At 38.2% G+C, this 25600-nt stretch overlaps 1 protein-coding gene across 2 annotated transcripts in view; it reads left to right on the top strand.

The window, feature by feature from the left end:
- The window catches only part of AKAP6 (A-kinase anchoring protein 6), a 524830-nt gene extending 499461 nt beyond the window's left edge, over positions 1–25369 (top strand). For both annotated transcript variants that reach the window (XM_060175194.1, XM_007516826.3), the window contains exons 13-14: positions 13007–16437; positions 22125–25369. In XM_060175194.1, the coding sequence (XP_060031177.1) occupies positions 13007–16396 (3390 nt within the window). In that variant the 3' untranslated portion in view covers positions 16397–16437; positions 22125–25369. The remainder of the gene's footprint in view (positions 1–13006; positions 16438–22124) is intronic.
- Positions 25370–25600: the final 231 nt, after the last annotated feature.

Raw genomic sequence — 25600 nt, 5'->3', positions numbered from 1 at the left:
TCCCTGTTCCAGCTTTCTGGTCCTTTTTCCAGCCATGATATCATCTCCCCAGACAAAAACTTATATCCACCTGCATATCAGATGTCAGGCTCAGATTAAAAAAAAAAAAAACAGGAACGAATCCTTCTGTTGTATCTCATCTACTTATCCTAACTGCAGTGTATTCCATTTCTTGAGTTTGGAATTGTGAGAGTAGAGATTTTTTTCTTTTTCTTAGACATGGTAACTTTTCAAATGCTATAGAAAATAAGCCATTATATAGACTTTTCCTCAACTAATAACTCACTTTTCCTCACTCTAACTTCTTGACCTTTATCAAGTGATTGTTTCTTTAATGTTCTAAAAGAGTCATTAGCTATTAAATTTTCACTAGATATCTAACTAGGTTCTCTCACATGGCCCTAATTTCTCCCTTTGTTTTTATACTTAATCAAGAGTAGGCATAATGACAATCCTAAGGATCAATGTTTAGAAACTCCTAAAATGATCCTATTTCAACTGCAGCTTCTTAGAGAACAGGTGGTGGTGCACCTGGTCAAGTGCTCACATTACAGTACGCAAGGACCCAGGTTCAAGCCCCCTGGAACCCACCTGCAGAGGGAAAGCTTCACGAGTGGTGAGGCAGGGCTGCAGGTGTCTCTCTGTCTCTCTCCTTCTCTACCTTCCCCTCCCCTCACAATTTCCTTCTGTCTCTATCCTATGATAAATAAGTAAAACAAAAGAAATTGTAAAAAAAAAAAATAGTCAACTGCAGCTTCTTTGTCTTAAAAAAAAAAAAAATCAGACCTGTCCAGTGCAGGGTAACTTTTTTCTTTTCTTTTTTTTTTTTTTTTAGAGCCAGGACCTTGCACCTGGACAGTAGTACTACTCCTGGGTCACTTTTTTATTCAACTAGGAAGGAAGGGAGAGAGATGGAGAAAGAGAGAGACCAAAGTTTCTCCCAGTGTCATAGCAACTCCCAGGCTGTGTTAGGATTCTAACTCAAGCTGGCACATGGCAAGACACAACCCTAGTTTATGAAATATCTCTTAGGCCCTAAAGAATTTTTAATTTGGGGAAAACTACAATACCCACCATTCAATTTATCCCTTACCCTAGCATCATCAACATTTCCATTTATTAAATGCTGTTCTCTTAGCTCTTCACACAGCTCTTATCATCCCCCAATGACTAGGAAAGGAGTTAAGAGCAATAAATACCCAAAGTGATGTCCCTCTCTCATTAAGACACATATACGTCTAAGTATAGAAATAAAGGGTCAGCCAATCTGTAGCAGTCATCACATGCAGGAATGAGGAGAGAAAATGCATTTGCTGAAGACCCTAGTAATACTAGATAGCAATAGAGCATTTCCAGAAAGAGCTTAAATGTGCCCATATGACATATTAAACCTCTCTAACCAAAGATCCCATTCATAGAATTTAAATTCCTAATTAAAGAGCAAAGCTCTTATCCTAAATGATTAAAGGGAGAGAAAGGACTAGGTAGGAAAATCAGGTGTCTTTGAATTTTAAAGGTTGTTCCTATAAGGTCACTAACCTGCCCCATCCAAGTTGATGCACATTAACATTGGTTTAATCCACAGAATATTAAGGGACCCAAAATAACCAATGCCTTTTTGCTCGTTTTTCTTCTCGTTTTACAGTCTAAATGAATCCACTTCAGATAAGGAAAGGAATCCAATTTTCAAAAAGAAGTCTCCATTTTTTTTTCTTTCTGAATGGTGCTTATACAGTAGCAGTGGTAAAATAAACAATGATGTGTTGGATTTTGTTTCTCTTTATCTATATGACATTTGTGTCATCACCGTAGCTCTAATCCATATTCAGGTCTCCATGTTTGGTGTGCAGTAATATGTAAATTATCTCACCAGCTGCATGGAGCAGTGTTTGTTTATTCTATTTCTTTTGGCACTGCACAGAACTGAATTTCTGCCAAAATAGAGCTGCTTCAGGGAGCACTAATGCTCCAGGAGGAAGTTTTGAAAGGAAACGCACATCATAAGTCTTCACTCTGTGAAGAAGCAAAATCAAAACAAACTTTCTGTTTACTAAAATATCGGTATTACAAGTGTAAAATAATATGTTTGTTAAAATATAGTGAGCACTCTGCCCATCTCCAGGATGCTCAGTGTATGTAGGTTTTGGAAATGAGGACACAATGCTGAGAACGCTGGTATATTTTTATTCTTGGAAAGAAAGTAGGTGAAATGAAACACAGGCAGAGACAACATCTAGAAGTCGGGGGGGGGGTGGGCAGAGAAATATTTTAACATGCATATTAATCTCTGGAAACACATGGCATTTACATGCATTTAAATGTGGACAGCTGTGGCGTTTAAGTGTTAAAAAATTTCATTAATGATGCATAGAGCTATCTACTTCTGTTGGCAGGCCTTTCAGTCTTCAATCTGACACTTCCTTTTTTATCCAGCAAGCTAATTTCCCCTCTTTTGTGAGGAGTAACTGTTTTCACACTACTGCTTACCCAGCAAGCCTCCTTATTGTTTCATGGTTAATTATCTTCTCCAGCTTCACCTTCCCCAGCAAAGGGAGCAGAGCTGTTCCTCCCCAGCACTAATGAAAGCTGGGTTTTATGGGTACACTGTGTAAATAAATGCAAGGTCTGATCAGGCAACATAATAAATGAGTTCCTAAAGTTTATGGAGTCACAGCTCATCTAGCAACTTTACTAAATAATGAGAGAAAATGATTAATTTGATGGGAGGGGACTTTAATTTTGAAGAAAAAAAAACTAAGACTTTGCTAGCTTACCGTGGAAGCTATCTGCAGATAAACATAAGGAATCTCCATTAATCCAAGCATTCTTCATGCTCCCTGATAGTAGTGATGGCATTTGCCAGGTGAATGTTTACCAAGAATAGGCCTATGAGAAATATTGTTGATCTGGTAAGAGGCAGAGGTTACCTGGCATTACCTTTCCCTGACTACTTGCTACTTGCTAAGAACAAGAAAATTGCCAAGCTTTATATATTTAAAGTATGCTACACTTAGAACTGACTGCAAGTAAAGCAGAGATATTAACCCCAAAGGCTACAGGATAGTGTCTGAAATAGTACATCCAGTAGGTATGATCCTGGTAACTGACTCTGTTGACCAGTAGCTGTCAGTTTCTTGCCTCCCTGGGCTGTAAAGTCAGCATGTTTTCTTACTTACCGTATCTAAAAGGACCCATAACTCTTTTAAAAATATGGGAGTTTGCAATTTCTTGGGGTTATGTTTTGCACTCTAAAAATGTTTGTGAGGGATTACTGAGACATTAAGTCTCTAGTAGCTTTTTAATTTACAATGTGAATTTACTCTTTAAGACCAAGTTTACATTTCTTTATTTTGGAATTCTTTAGTTTGGATTACAGTTTGAATAAGGTACTGATATTTAAAGCTCTCTCCCTAGTGGGGCACTAGGGAAAGAGAGAGACAGGTTGGGAATGTGGATAAATGGGCCAACGCTTATGTTCAGTAGGGAAACAATTACAGAAGCCAGACCTTCCACCTTCTGCATCCCATAATGACCCTGGGTCCATACTCCCAGAGGGATAGAGAATAGGAAAGCTATCAGGGGAGGGATGGGTTTACAGAGTTCTGGTGGTGGGAGTTGTGTGGAGTTGTAACCCTCTTATCCTATGGTTTTTGTCAGTGTTTCATTTTTATAAATTAAAAAATAATAATAAATAAAGTTAAAAACTCTCAAGAGAGGGTCGGGCGGTAACACAACGGGTTAAGCGCACGTGAAGCAAAACGCAAGGACCGGAGTGAAGATCCAGGTTCGAGCCCTGGCTCCCCACCTGCAGGAGCGTCACTTTGCAGGCGGTGAAGCAGGGCTGCAGGTGTCTGTCTTCCTCTCCCCTCTCTGTCTTCCCCTCCTTTCTTGATCTCTCTGTCCTGTCCAACAACGAACGACATCAACAACAACAATAATAACCACAACAAGGCTACAACAAGGGCAACAAAAGGGGGGAAAATGGCCTCCTAGAGCAGTGGATTCCTGGTGCTGGCACCGAGCCCCAGCAATAACCCTGGAGGCAAAAAAAAAAAAACCTCTCAAGAGCCTCCTTCATTTAAGTCCAGGACCAGAGTTTCCATTCTAGCCAAGGCTGAGTTTCCACTCCCCCCACCCTGGTTCGGCACTACGAAACCAGCTCCTGGCGGCCATCATTTTTTCATTGTTGCTGTTGCTGCTGTTACTATTATTGTTGTTGGATAGGACAGAGAGAAAGTAAGACATGGGGAGAGAAAGATAGATACCTGCAGACCTGCTTCACCGCTAGCAAAGTGACATCCTTGCTGATGAGGAGCCAGGGTCTCCAACCGGTATCCTTGCACTTCGCACTATGTGCACTTAATCCAGTGTGCTAAGCTCGGCCTCAGGATTCCACATTTCAAAACATTTCTAGGGACTGTAGGAAGCAGAAGTATAAAATCTCATGAAGTTCATTTGAAGCAACTTTTCCAGCATCCAGTTTAACGAAAATACTCTAGTCATTTTTATGGACAGATTATGGAAGGCATTCTAGCAATTCTGAGTATATGGGCCTTGCTAAGTGTAAAAAAAAAAAAAAAACAGTAGTTTTTCCTTTACTTACTTTAATACTATTTTTATTAGTTTGTAATTAGTAATTATTAAGACTTTAGTATTTAATTATGGTTTATAAGACTGTAAGATTACAGGGACACAGTTCCACATCACACCCACTACTAAAGTTCTGTGCTCCAACCACACCTATCCCCCATCTCCAAAACACCATAGTTCTCGAAAAGGCAGAGATATTTTGGTTACATTTTTTTTTTTTGCAAGTTCATGTGCTTATGGTCCACATATGAGCAAAACTATCCTATAGTTCACTAAAAGCATTCATAATTAAAAGAGACTATTAAAATCGATATAAATCAAATTAAGCAATTAAAATTTGCATGTAAAAACCAGGATTAAGTCATCTTAAGAAAGCCAGTCACTGACAAGTGCCCATCTTAAATTTGGGGCCAATCAGATGATAAACTGGGAAAATTAAGATAAGTTTAGTTAACTGGAATAACTAGGATAGAAAAGAGATTAAAATTAATCTCACAACTAAAATTTACTTTTTAAAGGATACATATCTTAAACATAGGTTAATTGTTCAATATTTGACACTCTACAAATAATAGGATTTCACAAAATTGTGCATTAGTCTACTTCAGGACTATGTCATGAAATGCATTTTATTTTTTAACTGGTTTTTTAATTTTTTTAAATTTATTTATTTTCCCTTTTGCTGCCCTTGTTTTTGTGTTGTTGTTGTTGTAGTTATTATTGTTGATGTCGTTGTAGGATAGGACAGAGAGAAATGGAGAGAGGAGGGGAAGACAGAGAGGGGGAGAGAAAGATAGATGCCTGCAGACCTGCTTCACCGCCTGTGAAGTGACTCCCTTGCAGGTGGGGGGGCCTGGAACCAGGATCCTCATGCGGTCCTTGCGCTTAGCGCCATGTGCGCTTAACCCACTGCGCTACTGCCTGACTCCTTTTTTTAACTGTTTTTATTATTTATTTATCCACCATGATTATCACTGGGGCATGATGCCTACATAACACAAATCCACCCCTCTGAGTAGCCTTTTTTTTCTTTTGTTCATTGAAACAGAGAGACATTGAGATAGAAGGGGAAGATAGGGAGATTGAAAGATAACCGTCTCAGCACTGCTTCATGGACTGTGGAGCTTCTGCCCAGTGATGCTGGGAGCTTGAACATGGATCCTTTAAGACCCTTGTAGGGCTACTTGTGCAATCTGCTGGATGTACCTCCACATTGCCCGAGAAACATGTTCTAAAATTCATCTTGAAAGTTAGGAGTCAAAGTTTATGTCACAGAAAAACCCATGTGGTAGTAAACTTCAATTGTTTCCAGGACGGTTTATCTTTTTATTATTATGTCTTACAATTTTTAGGGATTGGAGACTTCTGTTAATAAGAGATCACTGTTGTTAAAGAGGGGGTGTAATTTTCTTTTTTAAAAAATATTTTTATTTATTTATTATTGGATAGAGACAGAGAGAAATTGAGGGGAGAAGGAGATAGAGAGGTAGAGAGACAGAGAAACAGAGAGACAACTGCAGCCCTGCTTCACTGCTTGTGAAGTTTTCCCCATGCAGGTGGGAACCAGGGGCTTGAACCTGGGTCCTTGCACACTGTTATGTGAGCATTTAACCAGGTGTACCACTGCCTGGCCGCAGGAGTGTATTTTTCAATAAGGCAAAGCTGAGACAAAAATTACATCTTGGCACAAAACTGCATTGTTTTGTCAACTCCTAACATCCAAAAGGCAAACACCAAACAGCTTGAACAATGCCAGAAAAATGGATTCAGATGAAGTGACTAGGGAGGGAATTTATTTATGCATCTTGACATGTGAGTCTGTTATTATCATCCATATAGGTTAACATGCAGAAAAATGAAGAAAATGCCACTAATTGAACATGACTGTTTTTTTTTAAAAAAACTTCTTTTATACTTCTTTTTGCTTGTTTAAGTTCTACATAGCATTAAACAAGTTAAATATATGTATTTTCTGTCTAGGTTCTAAAAAATTACTTTTGGTTGAAACTCTGGGGGACATTCTCAGAGAAACCCAGGATAGTAACTAAAAGAAAAATAAACCAATTTTTATACCAGTTAGTTCCAAATATAATAAAAATTTCAACATGTTTGCATGTAAAGCATTAGCCAAGATAAAATCATCTGCTGTGAGAAGTAGATTGTGTTTCTGATTGCCTTTGAACAAACATTTAGAAGTAGGTGGCAAAGTAGTTTTTTCCTACAGTGTATATTTAATAAATATGAATAACTGTTTATATAGTATTTGCTGAAGAAAATATCTTGACGCAAGATATCCACCTGTCACTAGTAGCTTCAATACTACCAGCACAGAGGTGAATATATCTAAGTTAGAAATTATGATAGTATCTATTTTTTTTAGAATTTATTTATTTATTAATGAGAAAGATAGGAGGAGTGAGAAAGAACCAGACATCACTCTGGTACATGTGCTGCTGGGGATTGAACTTGGGACCTCATGTTTGAGAATCCAGTGCTTTACCACTGCGCCACCTTCCAGAACACAGAAATTATGATAGTATCTAAATTTAATTTATATCATCTAAAATATTTATCATGAGAAAAGGGGGGGTGGTATGTATGAGAGAGAGATAAGAGCACTGCTCAACTGTGTTATAAGTTAGTACCAAGAATTGAACCTGTGATGTCTGATGTCTCAGTTATCTAAATTCTGTTCTTAACCAGCTGAGCTATCACCCTAGATTTTTTTAACTTATTGACAAAAATATGTTGCTTCTTAATTAAAATAGTACTCCTACAGTAGGAAGATAATCCATAGTAACTGAATTTGTAGGAAGGAAAGCTAGCTTTATGTATCCTTTCTTCTTGTAGAGTATGTCCCTATGCCACATGATCATTCTGTTTATAGAAGCTTCTTGTCCCTCCTCTCTCTCTCTCTCTCTCTCTCTCTCTCTCTCTCTCTCTCCCCCTCTATCAAAAAGAGGAAAAAGTGGGCAGGAATGGTGGGGCTTTGCAGGCACCAAGACTCAGTGATAAAATTGTGAGGTATGGTGTGAGGTCATCTTTTCCCAAGGGGAATGGAGAGATGCAGGGTCTGTTTCCTTTTCTGTGCCTCTAAGATGTTTGTGTTTAGAAATATAGGGGTGCAAGGAGAAGAAAAAACACCTCATGTGGTTCATAGTTTTTAAAAGTACCAAATGTAAAAAATGTTTAACAACTTCTCATCTGTACTTTTTGTTTCTTACTATTATGGAATTTATGTTGTTTCTCCTTAAGAAAATAAATCAAGCTCTCATGTTTAACTAATAGTCTGTTTACAAAAAGAAAAAAAGTGGTAAAACTAACATAATACAAAACTTATCATTTTCAAATGAACAACTCAGTGGAATTAAATATATTAATGATGTGTAATAACTATCACCTCTATCTAGTTCCAAAACATTTTAATCACCCCAAAAAGAAAAAACTTAGACCTATTAAGTAACTGTTTCCTGTTCTCCCTTCCCCCAGTCTCTGGGAGCCACCAAATTTCATGCAGTCGCTGTTTATCTAGTTTGGATATTTCATATAAATGGAGCTATACAACGTGTGATTTAACTTTTTTTCATTATTAGTTTGACATGGTTTTACACTGTTCTGAGATTAGGACTATTGCTCCATACCTATATGTGTTGTGTGCAAGTCACCATACCTTCCACCAAGAACCTGTAAATTTTTGTGTTTTCTTTCATGAACATAGTTTTGAAACTACTAGCTTTCATAACTGAATAGGTAGCATCAACTAGAAAGACAGATGTCCCCCAGATAAATTTTCTCTGATAGTGTTTAACCTCAGGAACTTTCCCCAGATTCATTCAACAATGCATAACACCACATACAAGTCTTTCTTCAATTCAATCTGGAAATATTTTTTGAGAACATGATCAGGACAGACAAAAAGAACTCCTACCCTCATAAACTTTATATCTAGGAAGAAGGTGTCTGCATTCTAATACTGGACTCTTTTGGTCCCTAGTTCCTATTAAGAACTAAAACATTTTCACTATTATAAGGTGTTTTTTTTTAAGAACATCCAATTTGGAATATGAGATCGTTTACCCAATAGACCGTAAGTCTTACCAAGTGTGGGGCCCTAGATTCAAGCCCTGGTACCAAACAAGAGCACCATGCACTGCACCAAGAGAGGTTTATGGATGAGGGAGCAGTACTGGAGTTCTTTCTGTGTCTGTGTCTCTCTCTCTTCTCTCTCTCTCTATCTACCTCTACCTCTACCTCTACCTCTATCTCTATCTCTATCTCTCTATCTACCTCTATCTCTATCTCCTCATCTTTCTTCCCTTCCTTTATGTCTTTCTAGTTTTAAATAAAATATGAAAGAGCTGGGCCCCTGAGGCTACTTTGCCGTATCACATCCTCAAAGTCCAGAGTTCACTCCTGGCATCAGCACCACATTAAAAAACAAACAAGCACTTAAACGGACTTTTCATTTATAAAAATATATATGTAGTCAAGACCAGAAAATATATCTTATAATGACTCTCATTTTAGTGAGGCTGATGAGCGAGCTTTAGGGTTTTTTATTTGTCTGTTTGGCGTTTCTGATCAGCTTTGTTATTGAAAAAGAGCACTCACTAGAACAGGTTTTGATCATTAGTGTGAAGCAGACTTCCAAAGTACTTTTTTAAGCTGAGGCAAATTTCTTTAACATTATTGTCAATCTGATAGTGAGCAGGATCTGATTGCTCTAATGTGTCTGTTTGTGGTACAATTTTACAGACAGTAGGCATGCCTTTAAAAGAAAAGTACTGTTTTCAGGAAATAGTAAGTCCTTGAGCCTTGCTAAGGGAAAGAAGTGCCTTTTCTCATTTGGTTATTCCTGAGGGCTTAGCCCAGCCAGGATATACCAAAACAAACCCACCCCATTTACAGTGAAGTGAGACAAAGTGGCTTACCTGATGTTGATTTCATTGAATTGCTTAGATTTAGTGGTTTCACTTCTTCTTCTTCTTCTAGTGTTTGCCCTTCTTCTGTAGCCAGTCAACAGGTCAGGTTGAAAGCTGTCAGGAGCTGCTTGTTGCTGGCTTTGAAAGTGACTGGGATCCATGTGGATTCAGTCGGCTAGGAAGGATCGTCAGTTTCCCCAATGAATGGGTACTCACGGGATGCACCACAAGAAGGTCGATCCAATGCATCCCTGAAGAGATTAGTCAAAGTCAACCAGCCACCTGCCTTTTTTTTTTTAAAATAAAAAGGAAACATTGACTAAACCATAGGATAAGAGGAGTACAACTCCACACAGTTCCCACCACCAGAAATCCATATCCTATCCCCTCCCCTGATAGCTTTCCTATTGTTTAGCCCTCTAGGAGTATAGACCCAAGGGATGCAGAAGGTGGAAGGTCTGGCTTCTGTAATTACTTCCCCGCTGAACATGGGTGTTGACAGGTCGATCCATATTCCCAGCCTGCCTCTCTCTTTCCATAGTGGGGCAGGGTTCTGGGGAAAAAGAGTTCCAGGACACATTTGTGGGGTTGTCTGCCAGGGAAGTCTGGTTGGCATCATGCTAGCATCTGGAACCTGGTGGTTTAACATACAAAGCCAAACAAATTGTTGACCAATCATGAACCTAAAGGCTGGAATAGTGCAGATGAAGAGTTGGGGGGGGGGTCCTCCATTTTGTAGATAGCTAGTAGTTATATTCCAAAGGGCCTGTGGATATACTAGTTTGTTTGGTTGTTTGTTTGTTTGTTTGTTTTCCTTTTTCTTTTTTCCCCTGAGCCTGAAATCTGATATGCAGTTGGATCCAAGTTATTGTCTGGGGAGATGATGTCATGGCTGGATAAAGGACCAGAAAGCTGGATCAGGGAAGAGAGTAGTTTCCTAATATGGGAAAGGTATATAAATATTGTTGACTGTAAACCCCACTGATTTGATGTGATCTAGGGCCCATATTCAGCTTAGGAGCCTATGTGACCTCTGCATCCCTGTAGATCTGAGCTCACATTCTGTGGTCATGAGTAAAAACAACCGTTGTTGATCCAAGGCAAGGTCCTATGGGGGCCCACAAAGGAGTCTATTGTGTTGTTCCTGATAGAGATGACCAGTAACAATGGAGAGAGGGATTTATTTGAGGTCTAGGCCCATCTTGTCTATTTGGGAATCTCAGGGTTCCCAGACTAGGGCCCCAGCTGATAGGGTGGCCTGATAGTGACTAAAGAGTCATTAAAGTTTGCCAGTCTCTTGCCCTTATTCAGCTTTTGTAGTTCTGACTTTGATAAGGTTAGCTTTGGAGTGAGTGAGAGAACTATAATAGAAAGTAGGTGAGGAGGGTATCTAAGTCTAAGCAGACACTATTTCATTATGAACTTGATACTGACTCACTACAGACTATTGTGTACTTTTGCTTTCAGGTATATATTTTGCCCTAATTTATGGATACATGTGAACATATACTCTTATCTCACAGGGCCTAGTCTATATCTAGGTTTTGGGACTTTGTTAGGAAGTGAACCACCACCAGCCACCAGTCTGTTGTTTGTTTGTTTGTTTGTTTGTTTTAATATTTATTTATCTATTCCCTTTTGTTGCCCTTGTTGTCTTATTGTTATAGTTATTACTGTTGTTGTTATTGACATCATCGTTGTTGGATAGACAGAGAGAAATGGAGAGAGGAGAAGGCAGAGAGGAGGAGAGAAAGATAAACACCCGCAGACCTGCTTCACTGCCTGTGAAGGGATTCCCCTGCAGGTAGGGAGCTGGGGGCTTGAACCGGGACCCTTATGCTGGTCCTTGAGCTTTGCACCACGCGTGCTTAACCCGCTGTGCTACCGCCTGACTCCCCAGCCACCAGTCTTAATGCAAACACTAATACATTTATTTAACATTCAGTCTCTTCTCACATCATCAGGGAACATAAGCTGCTAATCATTTTACTCCTACTGTGCATCAGAGACTTCCCATGGGTCTTCATAAACATTTTTGATTTTTCTTTCTCTTCTAACCAGAGCACTGCTCAGCTTTATGTTATGGTAATGCAAAGAATTGAACCTGGGACTTCAGAGACTCAGACATGAGAGTGTCTTTGCATAACCATTATGCCATCTACCCCTACTTCATGTACATTTTCTCAGACTCCCTAACAGTCTCCAAAGTAGGTACAGCATGTCATAATTTTCCTGGATATACAAATGATGAAAATAAGGCAGATAAATGTTAAATAGGTTGTCTCAGATCACAGAGACAACATATGAGAAGGCAGAATCCAGGATTCAAACCCAGATCTGTTTGAGTTTTTTGTCAAGTCCCAAAATGATTGATAAACAGTACTCTTCTATTTCTACTTTTTTCTTGCTAACTCTTACCAAGTATAAGCTCAGTAAGAGGCAAAGTTTTACAAACTACAAGTTCTCTGAGGATTAACTATTTCTTATTATTGTTGGTATTATTTACATACTTTTTAGTTTGACTAAGTCCAGTCAATTTAGGGAAATAATTATGCACTAGACACTTTGGTGTCTACACCACCTGGCCTCCTCTTCCCTTGTTTCTTAAATTCCACCTATAAATGTGATCATCTGGTATTCATCCTTCTTAAGATTTGTTCTTTTAACTTGGAACATGCTTATTTAATAATTTTTTTAAAAAATGTTCTTTTAAGTGCCACTGTTAAGTGTCATGCACATTTGCAAAGTCATAAAAGCAGCATTTTGGTCAGAAAATGTGTCATGGAAGACAAGTCCAGTTTTCAGTTATCACTTGGGCTAACCTTCTTCTTCTTCTTCTTCTTCTTCTTCTTCTTCTTCTTCTTCTTCTTCTTCTTCTTCTTCTTCTTCTTCTTCTCCTCCTCCTCCTCTTCTTCCTTCTTCTTCTCCTTCTCCTCCTTCTCCTCCTCCTCCTTCTTCGACTCCTCCTCCTCCTCCTTCTCCTCTTCCTCCTCCTCTTTCACCTCTTCCTCCTCCTCCTCCATCTTCTTCTTTTCCTTAATTTCTGTGGCTTGGTGGGTTCCTACAGTGATCCTAGTCTTATCTTGTTGTGTTCTCAGGTGATCCTCTTTGCTATTCCCCTAGTTGAGCCAGGAAAGCAAACGCCTCCGGAAGTCCTCTTAGACTATACTCTTCTTCATCTGCACCCAATCCATGGTTAAGCATGTAGATGAATCAACAGAAAATGGCCAATTCCATAAATTACTAGTTGACTACAATAGTCTTACATTTTAACCTGTTACTGCTTTTAGTGGCTAATTACTATTGATAGAAAAACCTACTTCAATTATTGTGGATGCTATTTCAGAGAAATTAGAGTTGATAATTATTTTATCTTTCAAATCCATGCTTGAGGCAATTTTCTAACTCGTCTAAGAGATTTTAAATTAATAAAATTTCCCTGCTCGCTTTTCCTAATTCCTTCATCTTATTTTTTTTCCCCTTTTCCTACATAGGAGACTTTGAATGTGATTGATCCTGGCTTAATGGACCTGAATGGAACAAGTGAGGATGCCCTGGAATGGGATGAAACTGATATAAGTAACAAGTTGATTAGCTTGAATGAAGAAGTGAGTGACCTTGAGCAGGAACCCCAACCTGTCATGCCCTCCATGAATCTTGAGGAAACAGGTAGTGAAGACCCTGGTTATGAAGAGGAGTCAAGTGACCATGCAGGATCTCAATATGCCACAAGTATTACTGCCCCCTCTAGTCCACACATTTATCAAGTGTACAGCCTGCACAATGTTGAACTCTGTGAGGACAGCCGCATACCATTCCTGAAAAATGGTTCAAAGTTCACCAACATGGCACCACCTAGCATTCTGACCAAGAGTCTCAGTAAAGACTCATCATTTTCATCTACCAAATCTTTGCCTGATCTTATAGGAGATTCAGAACTAGAGAAGTCCTGCCCATGTCATAGAGGAGACATGAGCCAGAATTCAGGCAGTGAGAGTGGAATTGTCAGTGAAGGAGACACTGAAACAACCACTAACTCTGAAATGTGTTTACTCAGTATGTTGGATGGGTCTCCCAGTAACCCTGAAACTGGACATCTGGACCCACGGATAGGAGATCCAGTTAATGGAGTAAAGCAAAAAAGTAAAGATGGAGAAGAATACATTAAGCTTCCAAAAAGCTCTCAGTCATCCATATCACCAGTGGGCTGTGTAAATGGAAAAGTTGGAGATTTAAACAGTGTTACCAAACATACTCCCGATTGTTTGGGAGATGAATTACAAGGAAAACGTGATGTGTTTACATTTTATGATTACTCATACCTCCAAGGCTCAAAACTCAAATTACCAATGATAATGAAACAGTCACAAAGTGAAAAATCGCATGTGGAGGATCCCCTAATTCATGGTTTTTATTTTGATAAAAAATCCTGCAAATCTAAACATCAGGCTACAGAGTTACAAAGAGATACATCTCCCCATGAAAGGATCTTGGCAAGTGCACCCCATGAAATAGATCACAATTCATATAAAAGTAGCGATACAGAGAAGACATTCACTGGCATGCAGAATGCCAAACAGCTCTCCCTTTTGTCTCATTGTTCATCTATTGAGTCCCTTTCTCCAGGGGGTGATTTATTTGGATTGAACATCCTTAAAAATGGCAGTGACAGTCTCCAACGAAGCACTTCTTTAGAAAGTTGGTTGACATCCTACAAAAGCAATGAAGATCTTTTTAGCTGCCATAGCTCTGGGGATATAAGTGTGAGCAGTGGATCAGTTGGTGAACTGAGTAAAAGGACATTAGATCTTCTGAATCGTTTAGAGAACATCCAAAGTCCCTCAGAGCAAAAGATAAAGCGGAGTGTTTCTGATATCACTCTCCAAAGCAGTTCCCAGAAGATGTCCTTTTCTGGCCAGCTGTCATTGGACATAGCATCTTCTATCAATGAAGACTCACCAGTATCTCTTACAGAACTTAGCAGCAGTGATGAACTCTCTCTGTGCTCAGAGGATATTGTACTCCACAAGAACAAGATCCCAGAGTCAAATGCGTCATTCAGGAAGCGCATGACTCATTCAGTGGCTGATGAAAGTGATATCAATGTCAGCATGATTGTTAATGTCTCTTGCACATCTGCTTGTACTGATGATGAAGATGACAGTGACCTTCTCTCCAGCTCTACCCTTACCTTGACAGAAGAAGAGCTGTGCATCAAAGACGGTGATGATGATGATGATGACTCCAGTATTGCAACAGATGATGAAATTTATGAAGAATGCAACTTGGTGTCAGGGCTGGACTATATAAAGAATGAACTACAAACCTGGATTAGACCAAAGTTTTCCTTGACAAGAGATAAGAAAAGGTGTAATGTCAGTGATGAAATAAAGGGAAATAAAGATGTAAGTAGTAGTGAGACAGCCAACCCCTCAGATACTGTCAATATTGAGGCTCTTCTGAATGGCTCAGTTAAACGTTTCTCTGAAAATAATGGAAATGGCAAGAATTTATCCCACACCCAGGAATTAGGGATAAGTGAAAATAAGAAAAATATTTTCAAAGTCAATAAAGATCCGTATGCAGCAGACATGGAAAATGGCAATATTGAAAGTTCTTCAGAAAAGCAAGAGGACAAATTGAATGGGGTTCCCAAGGAACCAGAAAATCTTGGTTCGATGGAGAAAAAGATTTCAGAGCCTGAGCCTTATAAGTGTAAAGCACTTATGGTTAGCTCTGATAGTGCAGAAATTGCCAGAAAGGAAACTGTTCTCCAAACCAATAAACCTCTTTCTAAGAAATGTCAAAACCACCACCATTTTGAAAATCCAAGTACTACTTCTACCCTTACCAACAAGTCTTGCACAGAACTGCCTTCAGAAAACAGAGTTATTGATAGACTGGACTCTGGTGTACTAAAGTCCTCATCTAAGGATGCATCATGTGTGGCTGGAAAACCTGCTGGGTGCTGCCTCGAGCTTGAACAAAGTGAAACAGAGGAAAATGCTTCTATCAGTGACAACATTTCCTGTTTTGACTGTGAACCAGATGTTTTCCATCAAAAAGATGCTGAAGATTGTTCAGTACATGATTTTGTCAAGGAAATCATTGATATGGCTTCCACAGCCCTAAAAAGTAAATCTCAACCTGAAAAAGAGGTGGCTGCTCCTACTTCACTAACTCAAATCAAGGAAAAAGTGTTGGAACATTCTCACAGGCCTATTCACTTGAGCAAAGGGGATTTTTATTCCTATTTATCTCTCTCGTCTCATGACAGTGATTGTGGTGAGGTCACCAGTTACACAGAAGAGGACAGCAACACTCCATTGCCTCTGGACATTACCGATTCTGGCTTAGAAGACAAGGAAGACATTGAATGCTTCTTTGAGGCCTGTATTGAGGACAATCCTGAGGGAGATGAGCCCTGTTTGTCCAGCACTCCTCCAGATGAGCCTTCAGTTCCTGGTGAAGCTGCAATGACACTATTTAAAGCAGCAGCAGACTGCTTTAAATCCAGTGATATTGCTCTCTTATCTGATGATGCAGACACAGTCGCTCTTTCAAGCCCTTCCCTTCAGAAAGAACCTGTCATTGGAAAGGAAGTGGATGGTCTATCCCAAGCTTCTAGTGTTTCTGGAGAAAATTCAGAGTTAACTACTCTATCAAAGATAGGCAGTGAAAAGGAGCATTCAAAAAACCTAGGTGACCTTGGAATGACAGAAGAACATGACACTGCTTCAGGGAAATCTAGCGTTGCAAATCTCTCCCCAAAGATAAAGCAGTCAAAAGACAAGAGTGCATTGCATCCTAACCCCAAAACTTTAACCTGCAAGGAAAATCTTCTAAATTTTCATGAAGAACGACATAGAAATATGCATAGGTAGAATGCATCCCTCTCCAAGCATGAAAATCATCTCATTGAAAGGTACGTGTCCTCATATCATATGTATACATACACATATATATATTCTAAATATGAATTTGACCTGACCCAACACCACCATTACAGAAGAGACTAGTCAGAACAACTAGTCAAGGCAGATATTTATGTGAGTCTGCTATTTAAGCAGGATAAATCCTCTCAGAACTGCAAGTCACTATGGAGCAAAGGGGGATAGGGACCACAGTTAACTTCTTTTGAGTGACGTTAGCATCATTCTGGCAAGTAGAATACAAAATTTGAAGAAGTAGCCAACAAAATTTAGATCTTCAAATTCTCCCACTGAGGTGGGGGGAGGGAGAAATGATTCTCCCAATTGCAATTAGAACCTCTGATCAAAACACATACCCAGATAGCAGTGCACCCCACTGCAATTTTCTGCATGGAGAGCTGCTTGCTCCCTTCAGTGCCTGGAGATGAACAATGATTAGGTTAAAGGCTGCATCTCCCGATCTGGGCCTTTCTTGCCTGCTTCTGTCTAATGTAACTATCATCACGTTTACTTCCCCAGTTGAAAGCTGTGCTGTCACCGCTCCTAATCATGGCCAAGTCTAAGGATTCAAACAAGAGGGATAAGCTGACATAAAGAAGAGGCTCTTATTTATCCACACACAGACTGAGAGCAGGCCCAGAAAGCAAATGCAGTAAGAATACATGACAAGTTAATGACATTTTGATAAAAACAGAATTTTCAAATTTTGCCTGAAGGTGACAGGCTGATTTCCATAAAAAATTTTAGGAAAGTCATTCCATCACTCCATTCTTCATATGTAATAAAACAGCTGTTGATTGATAATTCTGAGATGATAATAATAAATCTAAAAGTGATGCAAGAATTCTGTTATTTCACATTTATAAGCCCCAATAATGAACATGCACTCTCAATCAAGTTTAAGGAAGAAAATTTGAGCTTTTGAATATGAGAGTTGCATCTCACCAAAGTGTGAGGTGCTGCGTGCTCTCTCCACCCCCACTCCAGTAGCTTGATGCTGTAACCTAAACTCATGCTATAGGAAATGAATTACAGAAGCAATCTACCCTAATTTGTTAACTTATTCAAATAACAGTTATTATACTTAACTATGCTAAAGATTATCTTTTTTGTGGCAGATTGTTTATTTTTTGATGAGCCTAATTACTGATTTTCTAAAAGTAATTTACATTTATTACAAATACATCTCTTAAAATGTGACAGATAAATGTTGTTCCCATAATGTATTATGAAAAAAGTTACTATTTAAAAACACATTATTTAATTTGAAAGATGAATGGCAAACATCATTATTTTTTTTTCCTGCAACACCTGTGCCCGAAGCTCATTAAAATGTGTGATTCTGTGTAGCGTTGCTAGAAATGGGGAGTGAGAGGGGAATCTATACCATATATATATATATATATACATATATATATATATATCCTAAAAATAAACTCAGTATGCAAAATTGAAGAAAGGCATCCTACTTACTAATATAGCTCAACTAATTTCCTATGTTTCAGACTCTATTTACAATTGACTGTAAGTGATAACAAAAGTAACAGAGAGAGAAAAGTATTTTCTGCAAAACATGCCTACCCTATAATCACATTCTCCATCAGTATGCAGTAAAACTGACCATTAAGGCAGAGTAACTGCAATCCCATAAGCTGCTGGCAAACAAGTTCTATTAGAAGTAGTTGTATTGCTGGCTCCGTCAACATCCTCAGAAGGCCTGGCTGAATTCTGTTTTCTAAAAGGGGATAAAGGCTTGAAAGTAACACCACTCACTCGGAGCACAATAGCATGTGACTGTGACTCTCTGGTCACCAGGCACACGGAGATATGGAGCTGGGAAAGCTCTGGCACTGGTGAAGCCTCTCTGGGATGTGTGCCTCCCTTTGTGTTACTCTAAAGATGTCTCCTCTCTCTTACACAGGAAGGAAATGTAAACAGGAAAGAGCTCCATCTTTAGACTTGGGGAAGTCACAGTGCTTATGGATCTGTGTACACTTTATACTACATAGGCAGGGACAGTGTAAAACTTTCCTATCAACAGGCCTGTTGCCTGTCAGCAATATTTTGTCAAGTCCTTGTGATGCAATACTTGACCTTTTCTCAGACAAAGGAAGAAACAGCCAAATCTAAAACTCAAATTGCCCCTGAGTGACTAGTTATCAGTCTAGAGTCATTTCATTAGTGGTTCTAGTGAGATGTTTTTTCTTTTTCTTCTTTTTTTTTTTTTTTTGGTGCATGTATATGTGTTTGTCATATTGACAAAACATCTGGATGTCTAATTTTTCCACCAGTCATTAGCACTGGGTAGCTGGGCATAAATATTTACATGTTGTTTTAAAAAGCAGCTTGGACAGGTTAGTTAATCTTAGAATGTTGACATGCCTCCGGTGTTAAATGTCAGGAATGTGAAATAAAATTATTTGGCAAATATGATGTTTATGTCTATAGAAGCTTAATTGTTGTCATTGTTCTTCCTGCAAGATTCAAAAGATCAAAAGAAGGGATTCTGCTTTTTTTTTTTTTAAGTCATCCAAAACCCCATCAGTTGGAGTGCCCTTTTTACGATGATAAAATTCACCCAATTCCAAATTCAGCTTTCTGCAGTTTTTCCAAAACATGTTCTCAAATGATAAAACTACTATAATGTTATGTAGAGGATATAAAAGAATATCAGGTTCAATATGTATCAGAAACAAAATTTTTATGCACACCTTTTGGGAAAGGCTCTTTCATCTACTACATTCTAGTTAAAACCCACTGAAACTGCTTGAGGAGTTTTAACACGGTATAACACAGTATGCAGTTGCCCCTATTTCCAGGTACACTGCTGTGCTTCCCACCGCTTTCATTTATGTGTCATATTTCTACAAAAATAGAGAGGTCAGTTACAGCAAATCACATCAAAGGAAAGGTAACCGGATAGATCTAGATATTTCTGCCTGATCTGGAGGAAGCACATAATGTATGTCTGGAGTGCTTCCCAGGACCTGCCTAAGAGCTGTACTTTGCACTAATCGTTTTACTGTATTCTGACAGTTATTTCTTCGTAATCCTCATCATAAGCCTGTGATCCTTGATGAATGATTTAACCCTAAATTTCAGACTGGATAAAGCCTATGGTGTAAAAACTTTAACTCATCATATACAGTCAATATATGGTTTTGTTTTCTTTGGCTTTGCTCTACCGGGTTTTTATTTGGTTTTACTTTGCCAGCATTTTGTTTGTTTGTTTTTCTTTTTCTTTGTTTGTGTGGTCTATATTTATTGAGGATGCATACAGTTCCTTTGGATTTTCCTAACTTAATTGTCTTTCTTACTCTATTGGATTGTACATTCAATTGGGATGATCTATAGATTTTTTGGCAATTGTATTTTAAGCAAACCCAAGCATGTACAGTAAAGAAATGTTCTTACTTTATACAAACTGAGAAACTGTCGAAGCAAACATTTCTCATATGCACAACAGACATTCTTGTTCTATTTTTTTTTTTTTTTGCCTCCAGGGTTATTGCTGGTACTCAGTTCCAGAACTGTGAATCCACTGCTCCTGGAGGCTATTTTTTCCATTTTTGTTGCCCTTATTTTTATTGTTGTCATTGCTATTGTTGTTGGATAGGACAGAGAGAAGTCGAGAGAGGAGGGGAAGACAGAGAGGGGAAGAGTCTTGCAGTCCTGCTTCACTGCTTGTGAAGCAACCCCCCTGCAGGTGGGGAGCCAGGGGCTTGAACCAGGTTCTTTACGCAGGTCCTTAGTCCTTGTGCTTCACACCATGTGCATTTAACCCACTGCGCTACCACCTGGCCCCCTCATTCTTGTTCTGTTAATTGGATTGACACTAAGTGCTTCATTTGACCCAGAGTGGGCCAAGTGAACTGAAGAAACTATTGGTGATTGTGTGTCAGTTTTCACTAGCCAACTAGTCTTATCAAATTTACCTTTAAAATCACTGTAATGAAGAAAAGTTCTGGTGAATATACTTAAAATTCTGCTCTTCTGAATAATTATCCCTGCTGCTCTAAATTATAAAGAATTTAATGGACACCCCTCCACAACACACACACACACACACACACACACACACACCTGATATAAGCATCAGCCAATTCAGTGTGCCCCTTTCCAAGTGGGCCACGTTGAAAGAATTGATTGTCCAGATAGAATTTAAATACCAGTATTTAGCAAAACCAGATTTGCCTCCTCACATAAGGATTCTCTACTCAGTGACCAGATTTTAACTGAGAAGTGACTCATGTTCTCAGCATTTGAATAATGCACCATGCTTTTTCTTGAGTTATTGCATTTTACTGTAACAAATTTCATCCCATCTGTTTCTGTCTGTCTGTCTTCCCCTATTCATAATGATTTGCCTTATTTCCCCAAGTGGTCCCAGTCAAATCATTTTGTTTGTTTGTTTGCTTGTTTGAATTTTGATAGGTTGCAAGATTGTTGGGAAAATATACAAATATTTAGTCATATAAGGACAATAAAGCATCCTGACATTAATTCAAAACTTTTAAACTCAGTTAAAACCCAGACAAGCAACAACTTGCTTCATTATAGAGCTGGTCACAGGACCTAAATTAGTTACATACTGCATTGCTAAGACTTAAAATTTAGTTTTACCACACTCAATGGGTTGCTTTAGAAATAGGTAGAACCAAAAGAGTTTAAAACTGTTATGACTGATCCATATGAAGGGGGTAGATAGCATAATGGTTATGCAAAGAGATTTTTACGTTTGAGCCTCCAAAGTCCCAGGTTTAATCCCCCACACCACCATAAACCAAAGCTGATAAGTCCTCTGTTTAAAAAAGAAGAAACAAAAATAATTGTATCATTCCCATTTTCACAATTCTATCTCTACTTTAAATGGAGTGGGGTAGTGGTAGATATCATAATGGTTATGCAAAGAGGTTCTCATGCCTGAGGCTCCAAAGTCCCAGGTTCAATCCCCTGCACCACCATAAGCCAGAGCTGAGCAGTGCTCTGGTAAAAAAAATAATAAAAACATAAAAAAATAAATACAGTTCATTAGTGTTTGAGTTATAGGCCTCAACTATATCCCTTTATAGGGAAGGGACTGAATGAAGCATTTGGGCTGATCACAATGATATGAGTATTTCACCTATATAATAGTAGAATTATTCAACTTCACCTTGCTATATATGTGTTGAAGGAGGGGTTAAACCTGAGGACCCAGGTCTAGTCAGGAATCATTGTTGGCACTTGCTGTATCACTTGTCATCAGCTGCCTCTTGTTTTCATACTGATTTGAGGCTATCCAGAGTATTCAAAACTGAGTTCACAAACAATAGAATGGATGTAATCCAGAGAAAATGTCAATAATAACTTTTTTTTCTTTAAAATCATCTTTTAATTTTATTTTTATTCACAATATAGTAATGGTTTACAAGATTGGAAATCTTATCTTTTTAACGAATATGTTATTGACAGCAATTCTTAATGTTTCGTTTTGTTTTTTTTGGTTGTTTTTTTTTTGTTTTTTGTCATTCATATAAACCTTAGGCTATGGAGAACACTATTTATATTCTGTCTCTTTTTATTTCAGGTCACTAGTAGGTAGTCTCCAAAATCGCAGCGTAACCCCTCAAAGGACTTGGTTTTACAAATAAAATAGACATTTCTGAAGTCTTATCATGTAATTTTTTATTTCTTATAGATAAGCCTGGCTGCAACTGCAGGGTGGCCTCATAGTTCCGCTTTGGGCTACTCTCCGGTTTCATCAAGTCACTGCCGTTTGTCACATTGATCTCTCCCAAGATGAATCTTCCTTCAGAATGCTGTTTGTCCACATGAGCCTTGTGATCTGGATGTGTGCACTGGTTCTCTTTAGGTGACTGTCTTTGAAGTTCCGAAAAGCTGCTTGATCGCCCATGGATTCCTCTCCCAAGCTACCTCTACCACCCCATCTCTCCAGCAAGACTTTTCTGTTTGTCTTTGCTCCTCCCCCACCCCCACCTCCACACGCTATTTAAAGTTTTGCAGTTCACAAATTGATGGTCCATTAGACTCACCTGTCCTGGAATGACCCGCTGCCAGTCCTTGACCAATTTCATGTTTCAAATGGATTTCTTTTTAATGCTATTATGCCTATGTTTATTGAAAGAGGCTTACTTGAAATACCAACATTTGATCTGATCGCAGCATAGAGAAGGATCACTGGTCCTTCTTTCAAAATTACGCAACTTTTAAAAAGCATCATTTTATTTATTTAAGGAATAATCTATACAGCACTTCAAAAAATAACAATGGTGTTGTATATTATAAACTGGTGATAGTCTACTGTTAAATCATGTACCACATTTTTGTTTTTTATGCTTCTTGAGGTGGTAATGAGAAACAAAGTTTTTTAAAAAGTGTGCCTTGCTGTATTTCTTATATCATTTATTAAAAAGCTGCTTTCACGGTAAAACTGTGTTGGTTTGAAAGGAGAAAATAGCAAGGTTAAGATGTGTGAATAACTTCTGTATATATGTGTAACCAAGTACAAACATTGATGTATAATGACAGTATAAAATGCTTTCATGTTTGTGATGTCTAGTGATGTGGAAAATATAAGCCTTAAATCCATTAGATTGCATGGTAATTAACATCGGCATAATAAACATAGTTTATTGGGGGAAAAGGAAAATTAGTGCTCTTCTACCTGTGTTTTTTACCAAATTGTTGCATCTAGTACTGGGGAAAAAAAAAAAAGTAGCAGCTTCCAGAGATCCATATCGCAAAAGAGACTTGAAATGACTTAGACACACAAAGCCTTCACAACTTTCAAAATCTCTCTGGTCACTATAAAAGATCTTGGAACACAGTTGATTAAATGCCAATTCTCCTAATCCAATAAGAACTTCTCCTAGACTCCTTTACTTTTACTTATCATTAATGATTTAATGTTGGATTTCAGGATATCTGGTAAGTTTTATATTTTAGAAAATTCCTTTGAATGAGTTTAATAGATAAAGATGGTAATAAAAAGTATAAAAATGTTACTACCATTTTGATGTAGACTATAGATTTCAGGTGTTTTTATTTTGTGGAAAAAAATAGCTGAGAAATACTCCACTTAATTTTTATTGACTCTTACTAAATGCAGTTTTTAGTTCTCATGCCTACCAAAATGCCTGTCACATGGTAGGTATTCAGTAAAACTTACTGAAGTGTCAAATTAGATGGCAGAAATGACATCTATCTTTTCATTTTGAGAGGCCTACACTAAAACAGGTCAACAGCTAGAAAAAGATATATACCATATAAAGCTACACAGAATATACAGTCATTCTGTCTCAAAATTCAAAAAGAAATAATGGTGTGGATTCATATAAATACAGAAATGACAGTCATTCATTAAATTGATAGTTTATTAATGTTTTATCTGCAAGGCACTGTTCTAAATGGGGGTGGGAGGTGGGAGGTGGGGGGGGCAGACAACAAAAACCTGCCCTCAGGACTCTTGCCTACATGGTGGATGAAGTGAGCACACAGATGAGATGCAGCCATCACCCTGCAGGTGAGGAAGAGAGAAAACAACGTGGTGAGTGAGGCCTGGAGTGAAAAGCGGCACTGAGGAACAAGGAGGAAATAAAAATGGTTGGAAGAGAACAGAAAGTTAGATAATAGATTAGTGAAACTTTATTGCAGAGAAGGTTTGAGAAAGGGCCCTTTTGAAAGTTGGAGTGTTTGTATGTAATATGCTAGGTGGTAAGGAAACTTTGTAAGGTTTTTATTTTGTACTTGATTTAATTTATCACACCAACATTTTTAAAGTACTAGTCCATAATTCTATCATTTCAATAAATATTTGTATTATACCCCTGTGAATCTTTTCCATACATATTTTTAAATGGGTAATTTATTCTAAGATTTTGGATAGGTTCAATTTGTTGACGGGGTTTTAAGCAGACACGTAGTTGCAGGCTCAAGATTATCACGGGATTGGGTGTGGACAGGGAGGAGGGGAGATTAGGGATAAATACTTCATTAGGAGGCAGCTGTAGAGAATAAGCTAGGTTTGAGATAAGTGAGTATAGAGGGTTAGTTTTCCAGGATGTAGTGGAAGAACAAGTTTGAAATACCTAGGAATGTTCTGGATCTCTGTGAGGTATGACCTTATTTTATATATTAAGACAACCTGTATTTTCCTTTATAGTCATTAATACCAAGTCTATCTCTGCTGGTAAAACATTCAAAGAATAAAGCAGCCATAATGTTTTGTTTACTACTTATATGCTCATGGAGGACCTTAAAGTATTCGAAAATATTTGTTTACTCTTTGTCTACTTAATATTAACACCAACTTTGTAGAATGGCTTTCAGGTTTATTGAGCAAAGCTGTTTCAGGTTGGAAGGGATGGAATAGAGTGAATCTTTTGTTCTATGTAGGTACTACCTCCCCAGTCCCCCTGAAAAAGATCACACCAACTCTGCCTACCCACTTACAGTGATAGAGGTTTATTATCAGTTAAGAAAAGCTTTTACACTGCTGGCCCTGGTGGCTCTTTGTTAGAAAGTGCTTTTATAGATTGTGAAAATCTATATAGTTCTCCTCCTTTTATTTTTTGCCCTAGTTCAGTCCTGATGATCTACTCAGTGATATTTCTACCCCTTTTTCATGGGAACTCTGAAAATATTTGAGGATAGGTTACTCACCCCCTGCCAGCTGCTATGTTCTTATTTCTTCAGTTCCTGCAACTGTCCTTCATAAGTCATGAATTTCAGATCCATTTCAACCTGACTGAGTGTTAATAGACAGAATCCTTGAAACTGGGGGACTGTCTTTATCATCATACATGTAGAAAAATATCTGAACATTTAAATGGTAAGTTTTATCTAAAAATATATTGAAGATATATGTTGATTCTATTATTGTAAAATTCAACAAATAAATAAATAAAAGTGATTAAATAAGAATTCATTACTTCCTTTAGTGGCCTAGCCCAGGGCTGGATCTTTAATCTTTTCGGAATGTCAAATATAAGCACCTAACCTTTGTTCCTAAAAAGCAGGGTCTTCCCTTCCATTATTCATTCATTTATTCATTCAGTCATTCAACATCCATTGAGTGACTACTTGTGTGAGGAATTGTGTTTAGCATTGGAAATGCAAAGGCAGCTAAAACGTGGTCACTGCCTACAGAAGGTT

The sequence above is a fragment of the Erinaceus europaeus genome, chromosome 16 (genome assembly GCF_950295315.1).
Source record: "Erinaceus europaeus chromosome 16, mEriEur2.1, whole genome shotgun sequence".
Taxonomy (NCBI): Eukaryota; Metazoa; Chordata; class Mammalia; order Eulipotyphla; family Erinaceidae; genus Erinaceus; species Erinaceus europaeus.
This window is presented reverse-complemented; position numbering and strand designations above follow the sequence as displayed.